The sequence below is a fragment of the Triticum dicoccoides genome, chromosome 6B, assembly GCF_002162155.2.
Source record: "Triticum dicoccoides isolate Atlit2015 ecotype Zavitan chromosome 6B, WEW_v2.0, whole genome shotgun sequence".
Classification (NCBI taxonomy): Eukaryota; Viridiplantae; Streptophyta; class Magnoliopsida; order Poales; family Poaceae; genus Triticum; species Triticum dicoccoides.
In genome coordinates, this window is record NC_041391.1 from 476,538,145 (window position 1) to 476,552,143 (window position 13,999).

Sequence of the window (13,999 nt, forward strand, 5' to 3'; positions counted from 1 at the left end):
GTCAGAGGGTGTGCGGAGGCTTGCCTCTGGCGGATCTTGCAGGATTCAGTCGACGTTTGTCTTTGGTGGATCCATGTGGATTCGGTCTTTATTCGTGTGTCGACAAGTTGGATCCTTTCGATCTACACTTCTCTTCAATGGCAGTGGTTGTTGCTCTGATGCGCTGGTCCTATAGAGCCTCAGCACGACGACTTCTCGACTGTCTACTACAATAAGTTTTGCCCAGCTCTACTGAAGGAGGGGCGATAACATCGGCGTGCCTTCGGCTCGCTTCAGTGTTTGTAGTCGTCGCTATGTGGTCTACGAAGCTGGATGTAAATTTTATCCTTTCTGACACTCGTTATACTATCATGATTGATGATGAATACCTATAAAGTTTTTTCGGAAGAAAAAGATAGAAAAAATCTAAGCACATGTATGAGTCAATCCGGGCCCTCAATCTACAACCACGAGGAAGAGAAAAGGGGGAAAACAACAAGAAAAGAAATGATCGCTGCCCCCGTCTCTGGCGACAGCCCAACCGGAGCGCCGCCGCCGCCAGCTCCGGCGGCGGAGGACTCTCCGCCGTACGGATCCGTGGTCCTAGGAGGCACCTTCGACCGCCTCCACGACGGCCACCGACGCCTCCTCAAGGTGGCTGCCGCAGAACATAGAAATAAGCAGGATTGTTTTTCTTTTCTTTTTTGCTTTCCTTCCGATTAAATCTTCCTTCGTTGTGTTCTTTGGGTGTTGGGATTGCTGGGTGGTAGGCCTCGGCAGATTTGGCGAGGGATCGGATCGTGGTGGGCGTCTGCACGGGCCCCATGCTTGCCAAGAAGGAGGTGAGAAATCTCACCTTTTATCCCCAAAAGGTTCTTTTGATTTTCCACCCATGTTCATCAGTTCCTGGAGTCATGACGCTTCTTGGTCGTGTTCTTGTTCCCATATGTAGTACGCTGAGCTTATCGAACCCGTGGAGAAGCGCATCAAGGCCGTGGAGGATTACATCAAGGTTTGTCACTGTCTTGCCCCCTTGTTTTCTGCGATTTCTGGTAGCAGAGACTTAAAAATGATTGGGCGGATAGCTAGTAATGAGGTCGATTTGGTCGGGTAACTAGATCAGCGTGTTGCTTTTGTTTGTCATTTTGTGTGGTCCTGTATGCTTGGAAGTTGTAGATATGATTTGGTTGCTGAACTGGTGCAAGGTAGTACCGGTAATTATTGTTTGTTTTGGTCCGAGGAGTGGAAATTGTGCAGTCATGTTGAGAATTTAGTTTCTGGCAAACAAGTATTTGCTCTTGTGCATCTTGATGCTTTCAGTGAGCATTTAGAATTTCAGTAGTGAATGACTTTGAAATGAAGTTTTGTGGCATTTGAGGACGGACTTATTGCTATCTGTGCATGCTAATGTTCTTTTGTTTTTACGCTTGATAGAGAATATCCTTGTACTAAAGAGCTCTTCCTTGTTGTCTATTTGTTTTTCTTTAGCATTGCAATGCTACATTTGTAAAGAGTTTCTGGAGATGAAATTAGCCTGTACTCCGATTTCAGATACAGGCGATTTTTTATCGTTGGGAACAAGTGCTTATGGACTCTGAACTTTTAAGTGCTTGTCAGTTTTGTATTGAATCGTTAGCTATGTGTGGGGGTACCAGAAGGAGCTATTAAAAAGTAAAAACGCCCATCTGTTTGTGTTTGTACCATTGTAACATATTGCAAAAGCTCATGACTGGTTTGTTGTAAATCGCAGTCTATTAAACCAGAACTGATAGTACAAGTGGAGCCTATTGAGGATCCATATGGCCCATCCATTATTGATGATAAGCTGGATGCCATTATTGTCAGGTATGTACATTTGCATTACAGCTTTTCTGGCATTTAGTTGATAAATATGCCATTTTTGTTCTTTTATGCATGCGATCTTACCAAAAGCTAGAAGTCATCCTTCCACTAATTTCAACTCTGTACTATAAGCATCTGAAATATATTGATGTTGAACTTGAATATTACAGTTCCATTTTGGACTTGAAAGTATGATGTTCCAGTATGGGCCATCCTAATCATGCATGTCCTTGTTTACTTTAAGCTTTGCTTGCTGTGCCTCGTTGATGTGGAAATGTTATTTATGTCTAGTAAGGAGACACTAAGTGGTGGACTTGCTGTAAATCAGAAAAGAGAAGGGAAAGAACTGCCATTATTGAAGGTGTGCTCATGTATTCTATATTTCCTATGAAGTTGCAAGTGTATGGATCACATAGCCCAACTGATGAGCTTCATTGCAGGTTGAGGTTGTTGATCTTTTATCTGGAGATACCGAGGGAGAAAAATTGAGTTCATCTGCTTTAAGGAAACTTGAGGCTGCACAAGCTCAACAACAGAAAGCAACCATAGCTAATCAGAAAGGTGTTTAGAGAGGAAACATACTGGTATCTTGAGCTGCATACATAAATCTGAAGTGGTCCGCTGAAGCTTGTTATCAGCAAAAAGTAATTAGAAATGGCATTTTGCCTTCTTTTTTGAATGAAAATGGTCTTCAAACGTCGACCTATGGCCCTGTAACACTATATTGCTCTACTCTGAAGGGTATAAACTTACAAAGTCAATGTTGGTAAGCTAGACTAACCAAATGTACACATATTTTGTCCTGGCATTGCCATCTAATTGTAAAGTCACCTTGAGGTCGTTTGGAATAATGGTAACGAACTAAATGAATTTGGTGCCTCTTCTGTGACGTATTTATGTGATGTGTACATCATATAAGTCATGCAATATAACTGCAGCATTTGCTCCATTCCGATCCACTGTTCTTCTTGGGTCTCTTGGCAGAAACCAGGTATGCACGATTTACTTTGGTTGATTACGAGTTAACAAGAGTAATTGTCCTCATGAGTCATTGCAGTTAAGAGGTACCCACTTACAATTTAGGGCCATTAAATTATTTTTAGGGAAAGGACCAGTAATTATCTGATGCAAATAGTAAACAATGCCTTTGTATGCTTTTTTTGTTGTAGTATAAATTTATGCAATAAAAAATGCTGGTAAGACTTGCAAAACAAAAGATTAATTGCTTATGTGGAGTATATCCAGCAAATAAGGTGTAATATTTGAATGGCAAGTTCAAGACATGAAGTGGCAAATCCACAACCATAAATTCACAACCGCCATGTCCACATCAGTAGAAGCAGAACAGACAAAAACCATCAAAATTCTGAAGGAATAGAAAAGCCTTTTGCTGCAGCACACAAGTTCTCACACACCACACACACAAATCTTGCACACATGTCTGCTGGTAGTTCTCATGTTTCTATGGCCTGAAGTTATCCCGGACTTAGAAATGAGTTGACGAAGGCCAAGAACTTGTCTCCATGGCCACCTCACAACTCGCAGGAGCACTGGTATGTGACCTCTATTTATTTTCCTTACAAGTCTATGGAAGAATTCGCAAAGATTTGTTTAGGAGTTACACTATTATTTTCCCTTTTGCTGGGTTTTTGTTTGTTATATCCCCAGCATTTTCTTGCCCCTAGGAACTAACCCATTCACAATTTGATCTAACTTTGCATGCAGAGATCAAGAAATGGCTTGTTCATCCACATATAGAGTTCCCAGTGGGTTAGGATTCTTGGGGCCTTCCAAGATTGGTCAGAATCCTTTGAGAAACAAAGGTGGTGTCTGGTCACGAGCAAAGTATGTGGTATCAACGTGTGCAGTCTCATCTGCTAGGCCAGCGTCACAGCCTAGGTTCATACAGCACAAGAAGGAGGCCTTCTGGTTCTACAGGTTTCTTTCCGTAGTATATGACCATGTTATAAATCCAGGGCATTGGACTGAGGACATGAGGGATGATGCGTTGGAACCCGCTGAACTTTACAACAATGAGTTCAAGGTTGTTGATGTTGGCGGTGGAACTGGGTTCACTACATTGGGGATTGTGAAGCATGTGGACAACGACAATGTGACCCTGCTGGACCAGTCACCACACCAGATTGAGAAGGCTCGGCAGAAGGAGGCACTGAAGGGGGTGAGCATCATGGAGGGTGATGCTGAGGACCTCCCCTTTTCAACTGACACATTTGACCGCTATGTCTCCGCTGGAAGGTGATGCTCTTATCAATTGTATGGATATCTTATCTTATAGCATCTCTTTGTATATACTGATCTTATACCAGCTTGAGCAGGCTAATATTTTCTTAACCTTCATCCTTTCCTGTTGCTACTTACTACTGGTAATGTCAATACCTTGTTATTGCCTGTCTTAATATATCTAGATTTGTATACCAATCTGATTTTACTTGACTAAATCCATCTGACCTCAGTATAAACATTATAAACACAATGGTTCAGTTGCCTGCCAGGATATATTGGTACTGGTGCAATTTGAAGCAAATGATAATGCTCTTGTTTCCAGTTGTCCATGATTCAAGAAATGTTATTGAAGTCCTGATACTCTGCTGGAAGAAATGATCTAATTAACTATCTTGAGATCTGTATAGACATGTACAGATACCTTTGGTCGATCCTTTATTATTTGTTAAGCTGCTGTTTGAACATTGAAAGGAGTGTATATTTGCGACCTGGCTTAGATTTTATTATTGTGAGTCAAGTGCCATACCTCTTATGCCTCCGTTTCATCAGCCATGCTTATAGATGGTGTTATTCTCCAGCATTGAGTATTGGCCTGACCCGCAGCGAGGAATCAAGGAAGCTTACAGGGTCGTGAAGCCTGGCGGGCTTGCCTGTTTGATCGGTCCAGTTCACCCAACATTTTGGCTATCTCGCTTCTTCGCCGACATGTGGATGCTCTTTCCCTCAGAAGAAGAGTACATAGAGTGGTTCACCAAGGCAGGGTTCGAGGATGTTAAGCTCAAAAGGATCGGGCCCAAGTGGTACCGTGGTGTTCGTCGGCATGGCTTGATCATGGGATGCTCCGTGACAGGCGTGAAGAGAGCTTCTGGCGACTCCCCTTTGCAGGTATATTCCATGCATCCGTAGCTGCCAGACTTTCTTTTCTCCATCTCAATGCTCCAAATGTGTTGCCGTCTCTTACCCATTGGTATGTTGTTGCTGCAGCTCGGTCCCAAGGCTGAGGATGTTGAGGAACCGGTGAATCTACTCGCCTTCCTCTTCCGCTTCGCCATCGGGACGATATGTGCGTCGTACTACGTGCTAGTGCCTATCTACATGTGGATCAAGGATCAGGTTGTTCCCAAAGGCCAGCCGATTTAAGCGATAGTAGTCAAGATCCAATTTAGGCTTCTATGTTAGCCACCTGTAGTGCTTGCGGTTCCCTACTCATGTATGTTTGTACTTTTCTTGTCGTCGGAATCTTGTTTATGCAAAGGGACTTTGTACACTTGCGGAATTGTAGAGGCTAGGGATGTAATATTCCCATTTATTGGATGAAATGCAAAGGAGCTTGGTGAAGCATCAAAATGCATCCTCTAACATGTGCCTGTGGAATGACATTCATACCCGTATCAACCATGGTGAAAACTGCCATAGAAATAAATAAGAGCTCTGAGACCAAATTTTGGACTGAAAATTCGGTGGCGAACTTGTTAGGTTCAATTCAAATTCGGTAAGTCCCCTTGCTGTCTTTGGTATATCCTTTATTCCTGTTGCCTACATATGCCGTCATTACCAAGACCACACACTTCAAGAGGAAACAAGCATTGTCATGGAAAGAGTAGCATCTTATAGATAAAATCCATGAGGCAAGAAGAGATGATACTCTGAACATCTCATGCAGAAAGCCATGAAGTCGCTACATCAGACCCAACAGACATTACAAAAGAAAAGTAATTGTTTGATCTTAGACAACGCGAACAGTGGATGCTATATATGTACCACCAAAAATCTGTCTTTGCAATTACATGCTATGCAACATGAAGAATAGCTCCCAGCAAAAAAAAAGAAAGATAACATGAAGAGTAGCAAACTTAACTCGCAGAAAACAAGACACATTTTCAGAACATGAAGAAGGAAAGCAGCTACACAGAGCAAATCACCTCCAATACTGAGGTGCTTCTTATGCCCCGAAACATCCGAGAAGTTTCTTGGGAGCCAGCCCGGTTGCACGGTACTTTGCTGCCATCTCGTCGGCCTTGAGAACTTCTTCACCACGCCGGGCCACTACCATTGCTCTCTTCTCTTCAGCTTCTCTGTGGGCGATTGCCTTTTTGTTCTTCATCTTCTCAGCATATTCGGCCTTCTTCTTTTCCAACTCTTCCTGAACGCTCGTAAAAATTCAAGAGCATTTGTCGATCAGCGGATGCACATAAAATGCTTTTACGAGAATATATCGAGTAAGCAATAACTTGTCAGCTAGCAAAGGTCACTGAAAACATAAACGGATCCTTCTTTATATTAGAAAAAAAGAATTACTCTCCATACATTCTTCATATTGTATACCATGGTGGAGCGGGTGGCCAAGGAGATGTTTACCCAGCATGGATGATGGTTTAGTCTTTGAATCGTTCTTCTAGGACCTTAGGTTGTTCTTCCTTGTTCAAACTAAGTCGTTTCACGCCTTCATGTTATGGCAAGACTTTATTGTTCTTGCAAGTGTCGTGTATGTGGGATTCTAGTTATGCAGATGCCAGGAGTGGACTCTTATGGTTGTATCGGCTGGATCTGGCGCTAAGAGTCAACAAATTCTAGAAAAAAAAGAACTCCTTGTTTGTTTTGTAAAAAGTTCAGATAAAATATGCCGGGCACTCATGGTTCGGAAAAAATGCAGGTTGCCAGCAATAAAGAAAAGGAATAAAGACAGCCAGGACGAATTAATTATATTGATGACCAAGACAAGGTAATTACCTGGAAAGAATAAAATATGCTCAAAACACAACTTGAGAAACATGAAATTGAAATGGAGGACTTACTTCCTTCCTTTTCAGTTGGGCATCTATGGTTGCCTTCTTTGTGTTCTCCCATGAAAGAATAGACGATAGCTTCTTAGCAGCCCTGTTGTGACATATACAGCAACGGATTAAAGTTGCGGCTTTCAATTTATTTGGAGTTATGATTTGCAGCTTATTTCCTGAATAGATATAGGATGTTGTAACGCAGTGGGGGCACTGACAGTAAACACATATTGATGTAGTGTGTTAGGACATACCATACCCTTGTGGCCTCAAGAAGAGAGGCTCTGGAGATCATCAACAGAAATTAAGTTTGGGGTAATCTAGATTTATGGCACTGCAAAGTCTCAAGGTTTTGGAACTGGCACTAGATGCCAATGACGTGTGAGACCTGAACGGGGCTGGACTTCTAACATGTTAAAGGTTTGAGTTCTTTGAGGTTTTGTGATTCTCACTGCCAGTGTGACTCTTACTACTACAAAATAGCACAGTTTGCGGTGTGACAACTTTCCAGTCATAAGTTTGGTAACAGGAATTTCCAGGGCTGACACTGAATAGGGGTAGTACTAAAAAAGGATGCTTCCAGCTCACTGACAATCCCAGTGCAGAATGAACGGGTGATAATGGATCTATTGTTGATAACTTACTTGTTCTCAGCTTTGGCCTTCTCGTTCTCTACCCATGCTTTGATCAAAGAGCTCATCTTCTCCGTCTCCACCTTTGCAAGAGCGACGTCTGAAAGCAGGTTATATTATGTATGCTGTTAGCTTAGCCGGCTGTACTCAACAGAGACGAGAAGAAGGAACAAAGTTGAATCATCATTCAATCACCTCTTTCATGTGAGCCCCTGTGGATGTTCTTCTCAGGGTGAGGTTTCTCGGCAGCTTCTGTACAAGAAACCAGAGCAAAGTATCAGAAATCAGGTGCGATGACTTGCATATTAACCTTGTGGAACAGATAGAAAACATGGCGAACAGGACAGGCAACAGTTGATGCTTGCACATATGAACCCTTTTCATAGTTGAGAATGGTTAGCATGTCTCAGAATAGATCCTTGGACAACAAGTAGAGCAGTATACTCACTGCTGTCGACGACGACGAGGGCCTTGGCGTCGTCGGCCGGTGGCTTGACCCCCGGAGGAGGCGGGATGACCACCGGCACATCCTTCTCCGCGACTGCCTCCGGCGCCGCAGCAGCCGGCACCGCCTTCTTGGCTTCCTCCCCAGCCATCACGCACGCACGCACGCACACAGGTGCTTGTCGCCGTGAGAAACTTCCGCAGCTGCTTCACTGTATGTCACTAGCGATACTCAACCACGGCTTGACGCGGAGGAATATATATAGAACGGGTTTAAGTGGCTCCTCTGCCGTTAGCCTGGCCTGGAGGAAAAGCTTTTTAAATTTTACTTTTTTGACAGGAGCTGGAGGAAAGGTTGGCCAGCGGGGAGGTGGAAGAAGGGAGGAAATAAATAATTAGGCTATATATATATATATATATCCGGGAGCTTAGTGGGGCTTCTTTTAGCAGGTGCGTGCGTGCGTGCGCATGTACGTGTGCGTGGGTGTTGACACACCCACGGGAAAATTCAATGAAATGACGCGCGCCTTGGCCTTGGCCTTGGTCTGCCAACGGAACGGAAGCCGTCCATCGGTGGTTTTCATGGCGCACACGCGCGGGCCGTGCCGTCCGCCCTCCGGGCGTCCGCCTCCTCCGACGCATCGCGCGGCCGTTGTGCCCGAAGGCGGGAGGACCCGCGTGGACAGGGACAGTGCAGCGTTGAATCGGCACGTTTGGGGAGTATAATTCTCACAGGTCCAAGTAGGTGGGAGCACGGTACAAACTGGACTATCGAATCCTAGGGATATATTCGCCGTCAAGCTGCGGACGCGGCTTAAAAACGACCGATCCACAGCTGGAAAACAACAAACACAAGCAAGGGTTGTTGCCATGCCTTGTTGGTACAATACAATCGACGTCGATGCTAATGATCATTCCTAAGCCGCCTTCTCCTCCCACTGATTCGCTCCTGCGTCATGTCTCCACTTTAATTAGTATCTTCGTCCCTACGTAAACAAACGGCTGTAAGCCACACTATCACACTAAACTCCTCCGATCTCTGGGCTGTATTTTACGCATTAAAGCCCATCACGAGCCCACCTGTTTTCGTGTCTCCGGTCTCACGAGCCGGTCCTTTCCCGTCCTGCGTCGTGTCGGACCAGCCTGTACCCCCCCATACTTTCAGTTCTCAGGCAGCCGCCGGCTTCTTCTTTTCCAAGAACCTTTCCAGCGCCGTGATATTCAGAATGCAAAACGCAATACCGTCGCCATGCAAAAATACAAGGAAACAATAGGGCTAGTGGAGTGCGTTTCAAGGCATTTGGGCGTACCTACTCAATTAGTACATCTCCTTTTTTGATAAAGACGCGGTTTTCACATCAATTGTGATGTGGAAACCATCTGGCTGCTCGCTCATGTAGTGACATGAGCTGTCGCCGGCGCTTTGATTATTGCTTCCTGCCTGCTTTGTTGGACGGCCAGTAGGTCTGGAAAGCAAGTAAAGATTTGGTGTCCTGCCAACTTGGACGAACCCCAGCTGGATAGAATAGTGCTCGTCGCTGAAAAGGAGAAAATAATCGATCGTGATTGCTCTTTCCGAATACAGCGTGTGATCCTCTTTGATTTTACTACTCCGCACATTGTTGCGGGAATGTTCTGCAATATATTCCAATGAGGTCCAGTTGTATGGAGCATGAATATTTGAAGTAAAAGTGGGCTAAAATTGCAAATACATATGATTCATTGTGTCTGATTATCGTATAGCAATATTTTTTAAATGTAATAAATAGTATAATATTTTTTTTTATGTTTGCATGTTGAGGTGGGCTTTTTCTTATGCATGGTTGCGTGCGTTGAGATGGGCCTTTTGCTATGCATGATGCATGAAGAGGTGGCATGCTTGCATGTTGAGAGAAATAACTTAGTGGCGGCTAGCTTGTATCAGTTTTTACTAGGTAAAATAAGCTTGTGCATTTCTTTTTCATAAAGAGCGCCTTTTATTTTATTGACCTTATTTTACCCTTACAAGGAAGTTGTGACCTATGACATCTTTTCCCAGGAAGGGGCTGACTGTTCGTGTCTTCGTGGGTTGTTGTTTTATTTGTCTTGTTGGGCTTTTTTGCGATTCTTTTGGCCCATAGGTTGTGTGTTGATATGTACTCTTTTTTCAGTTTTTGTGTTCAATTGATGGGGTGAGACTGACGCACTAAAAAAAGTGGTGATTTGCGATGGGCTCTTTGGGTTCAACGGCGTCCATCTGACTGAGTGGCCGTCAATTGGTGCTTGCGGCGACTAATGAATTTTACATCGGCGACTTGCGGTTGGCTTTCACTGTAAATGCTGAGATTTCTAAGATTGTTGATCCCCTTTGCTTTGTGAAATTTGTCCCATACCACTCGATCTAGCTGTTTTCTTGATTGGACTGTTTCCTAATCTTATTATTTTTATTTTTTTTGCGAAAGGGGACTGTTTCCTAATCTGTAGCTATGTGATGAGTAATAAGGGACGATGAAATTTTGATCTTGCATTTGTCACCATGAACAACATTACCATGAGCAAACAAGTACTACTTCAATCTGCCAACGAAACTAAGTAGCATCTCTCTTTCTGTTCGGCAGTTTATGTACTTGCTTCTCAAGCACAGGTTAACTCAGCTATACTTATAGAATAGCAGCAACAAAAATATAAAAGTAGAACACAATAAAACTCATCAGATCACGAAAAATATGTAATTTGTAAAATAGCTGCTTACATAGATGTTTCAATTATACATGATACATGGAAGGACAATATGTACTTGTATGTATTTACATATACACAGAAGATGCACAACATTTTCTTATCAGATCATTTATTTTCAAATCGGAGAGATCCTGGTATCGAAGCACAATGGTGAGAGCAAACTTTGTGAATTTCTGTGCATGCAGTACACTTCACAAATACTAGTGTTCTGGGATTGGAGCGTAACCCTGTGGCTCTTCAAGGCGAGCTGGGGCAACAGCAGCTACAACAACTGAGGCACCGAATAGCACAACAACCAATGCCGTGAAGTTCACCAGAAATGACTCTGGCCCATATTTGTCGATGCCTGAGCTTTGGAGGAAGGTGAGCTTCTCCAGAAACCCAAGTTCTGCCGTTGCTAGGGCTAAAATGTAAACGAAGATTCCAAGAAGTACGTGCCAAGGAAGAGCACCCTTCCTCACATTTGGCGCAGCCTTAGGGAAGAAGAAGGTCAAGAATCCAAATATCCACTGTGGCAAACGCAAATTAAAGAGCACTTGTCAAAACTCAATTAAAAGAAAATCTCTAATTCTTTTGACTTCAACTATAATGCAACTACGTAGGTCAACAATTGTGGCATGCATCAGCTCTAAACCAATTCATTTTTCCGCTACCGATCTGATTAGTAATAGCATAAAAATACAAGCATGAAGTTTATGGGTCATTTATATTGATAACATATTGTAAAAGCATATAGGTTCACCCATATAAATTTTCCGTAGTCTTATCTATGCATACATTTTTAGAATAATCCAATACTCATACTTTATTAATGCTTAAAATATTGTCTGTCTGTTCTACTGTAAGTTAACTGTGTCAGCGGATTCATAAAAGGTTAAAAACTACAGTCATCTACAAATACGTAAAACCAATGTGATCAAATGAACCAGGTTGATAAATGGAATAGAATTGCAATGATATCGGAAGTCGCACGGTCATACCTGAATACCATATAGAGATATTGTTCCTATCCCAAGCCAAGAATGCAGACTGTACAGGTTCGCAATTCCAGTTTCATTGTGATTCTTAAAAGCACAGTATATCCCGACCGCACCGAGCACAAGCGCAATAGCATGGAGTACTAGATGGATCAACTTAGTTGTATCATGGTTCACCGTAGGTAGTACCTTATATACCATTATAGCTGCCAAAATGGACAAAGTCTTAGAAGCAAAAGAAAAATAACGAGCCAGAAAAGTTGAGGAATTTTCAGCATTACCTTCACTGCCAAGAATAATAAAGCCAATCAACATAAGAACAGGATGAACCTGTAATGTCTAACATTAGTAACATTCTCGAAATTGCTAAATGTAAACAAGTTATTATCCTAAAAACTGTTACAAACAGCAGGGAAACACAAGTAATAATGAAGCTCCACCTCTCACTGAGTGAGTCTTTGGAAATCCATGTCAGGAGTTGACGAAAACAAAGGGCAACGGTTATTGGTTTGTTATAGACATCTCCTTCTGCAATTAACTCAGAGACCTGGATGTTTTTTAACTGAAACAGACATGGCAGACACTAGCACTTACTAGACATTTTCAGATGCGTTAGAGAGCAGTTAGCTAATGACCCTAACAAAAACGTGTGGTTGGCATTTGGAATACAATTGATGTGCATCAGCACAACAGAAGGCCAAAGCACACGGACGCAATGACGTGCGTGTCCATTTTGTTCAGACTGGCTTAAAAAATTGCTCAACTATCGGTGCATATATAACGCAAACAGAAGTTGTTCTTATCACAAGTTCATATGGCTAGAGCCAAGCATCATCTAATCTCCACGGACCACGGAACCAATAACAGAAATCACCAAGCCAACGCTCGCAGCAGAAATTCAAGCAGACGCTTTTCTGAATCGCACGGACACGACGGTCAAATCAAATCTTGGCGCTCACTTCCTCTTTCAGGATGCTACCTACCCACCCCCACAGCCCCAGTCGACTCGATTTCGCCTTTTTCTTTTCCTTTAGGGAACAAAACAAAAAGGCAGAATCTAAAATCGTCTGCAGCCAGAGAAGAGGGAACAGGTGGTTCTCACGTTGAAGATGAGGTTCTTGTTGTCGGCTTCGAAGGCGAGGCCGCCGCGGAAGTGGATGCACCAGTACAGCACCATGGCGGCGGCCGCCAAGGCCAGCGCGTGCGCCACGTACGTGAACGGCGCCGCCCTCACGCCCAGCCCCATCGCCTCCGGCCCTCTGCTCTTCTGCCGCTCTCCCCTGCTCCCCTCTCGCTGGCTGGCTCTGCTGCTGGTTTCCCCGACGGACGGAGCGAGTGGAGACAGTGCGGGAGCGTGGCGTCCCCGCGCCTCTTATAAATGATCTTCTTTTTTTCTCGTGCGTTCTCTATTGATTTTTCTTTTGGTCCGAACGCATTTCTCTCCATAAAAATCACGATAAGGGCGACACGCCGGGTAGTTAGTTGTCGATTGCTCTCGCTATATGATGAAGAAGAGGCCCACGTCGCACATCAACGTCGACATTCAATAGCTACACGTATAAAATTACCAAAGACATTGATATATTCACAAATTTCTGTATTGTTCTAGACAAGCTGTAGCCTTCCTCAATAATGAGTACTCCCTCCGTCCCCAAATTTTTGTCTTAAATTTTATGGATGTACCTAATACTAAAACGTGACTTAATACATCCGTATTTAGATAAATTGAAGACAAGAATTTTGGTCTCTCCGTCTGAAAATACTTGTCGAAGGAATGAATGTATCTAGACGTATTTTTGTCCTAGATACATTCATTTTTATGCATTTTTCCGACAAATATTTCGGAACGAAGGGAGCACTAAACACATTTCGTAGCTGTTTTGGCGGTGACACATGGAACCTATATTATAGTTAAACACGAATTGACTCCTTCGCATGCCTGTGTTGAATGCTTGGTTTCCGACAGGGCTTATGCCTATCTAGTAACTACTCTCTCCGTTTCATAATGTAAAATGTTTTTTCACTTTAGTGTAGTGTTAAAAAACGTCTTACATTATGAAACGGGGATCCGGCTTGTCTGCTTTCTTCCATGCTCCCATCTGTGCTCCCACTTCATTCTACGGCTGTCTTTTTTTTTCTTTTTCTAATTTAATCATCTTCCCCTGATTTTAAGTGGGTGGGGTCAGGCTTTATTTTGTTCCAATTAAATTAAGTCACGTTAGATGGGCACACACAGAAGGAGCAGGCAAGTCTCGTCCATGGGACGAAGGGAGTAGTATATACTCCCTCCATCTTATAATATAAGACGGTTTTTGAAGTGTGCCAAAAAACATCTTACATTATAAGACAGAGGAAGTAGTAATTAAAACACGTAGGACCTATC

At 43.2% G+C, this 13,999-nt stretch overlaps 4 protein-coding genes across 4 annotated transcripts; 2 read left to right on the top strand and 2 right to left on the bottom strand.

Annotated features, from left to right (window-relative positions):
* The first annotated feature begins 450 nt into the window (after positions 1-450).
* Positions 451-2,691, top strand: LOC119321411 (phosphopantetheine adenylyltransferase 1-like). The gene is made up of 6 exons (XM_037595103.1): positions 451-633; positions 750-821; positions 932-991; positions 1,730-1,824; positions 2,113-2,182; positions 2,262-2,691. Exons 1-6 carry the CDS (start codon positions 487-489, stop codon positions 2,388-2,390), a joined length of 573 nt encoding a protein of 190 aa, XP_037451000.1. The 5' UTR covers positions 451-486; the 3' UTR covers positions 2,391-2,691.
* Positions 2,692-2,839: 148 nt separating this feature from the next.
* LOC119321410 (2-methyl-6-phytyl-1,4-hydroquinone methyltransferase 1, chloroplastic) lies at positions 2,840-5,412 on the top strand. Its single transcript, XM_037595102.1, has 4 exons — positions 2,840-3,374; positions 3,547-4,077; positions 4,644-4,950; positions 5,050-5,412. The coding sequence occupies exons 2-4, from the start codon at positions 3,557-3,559 to the stop codon at positions 5,203-5,205; spliced, it is 984 nt and encodes a 327-aa protein (XP_037450999.1). The 5' UTR covers positions 2,840-3,374; positions 3,547-3,556; the 3' UTR covers positions 5,206-5,412.
* Positions 5,413-5,764: 352 nt separating this feature from the next.
* On the bottom strand, positions 5,765-8,142 carry LOC119322793 (remorin-like). Its single transcript, XM_037596313.1, has 5 exons — positions 7,923-8,142; positions 7,670-7,726; positions 7,487-7,574; positions 6,861-6,942; positions 5,765-6,208 (listed from the first exon to the last, which is right to left on the bottom strand). Exons 1-5 carry the CDS (start codon positions 8,068-8,070, stop codon positions 6,008-6,010), a joined length of 576 nt encoding a protein of 191 aa, XP_037452210.1. The 5' UTR covers positions 8,071-8,142; the 3' UTR covers positions 5,765-6,007.
* Positions 8,143-10,607: 2,465 nt separating this feature from the next.
* LOC119322792 (probable ascorbate-specific transmembrane electron transporter 1) lies at positions 10,608-12,978 on the bottom strand. Its single transcript, XM_037596312.1, has 4 exons — positions 12,719-12,978; positions 11,898-11,946; positions 11,620-11,822; positions 10,608-11,148 (listed from the first exon to the last, which is right to left on the bottom strand). The coding sequence occupies exons 1-4, from the start codon at positions 12,860-12,862 to the stop codon at positions 10,840-10,842; spliced, it is 705 nt and encodes a 234-aa protein (XP_037452209.1). The 5' UTR covers positions 12,863-12,978; the 3' UTR covers positions 10,608-10,839.
* Between the last annotated feature and the right edge of the window lie 1,021 nt (positions 12,979-13,999).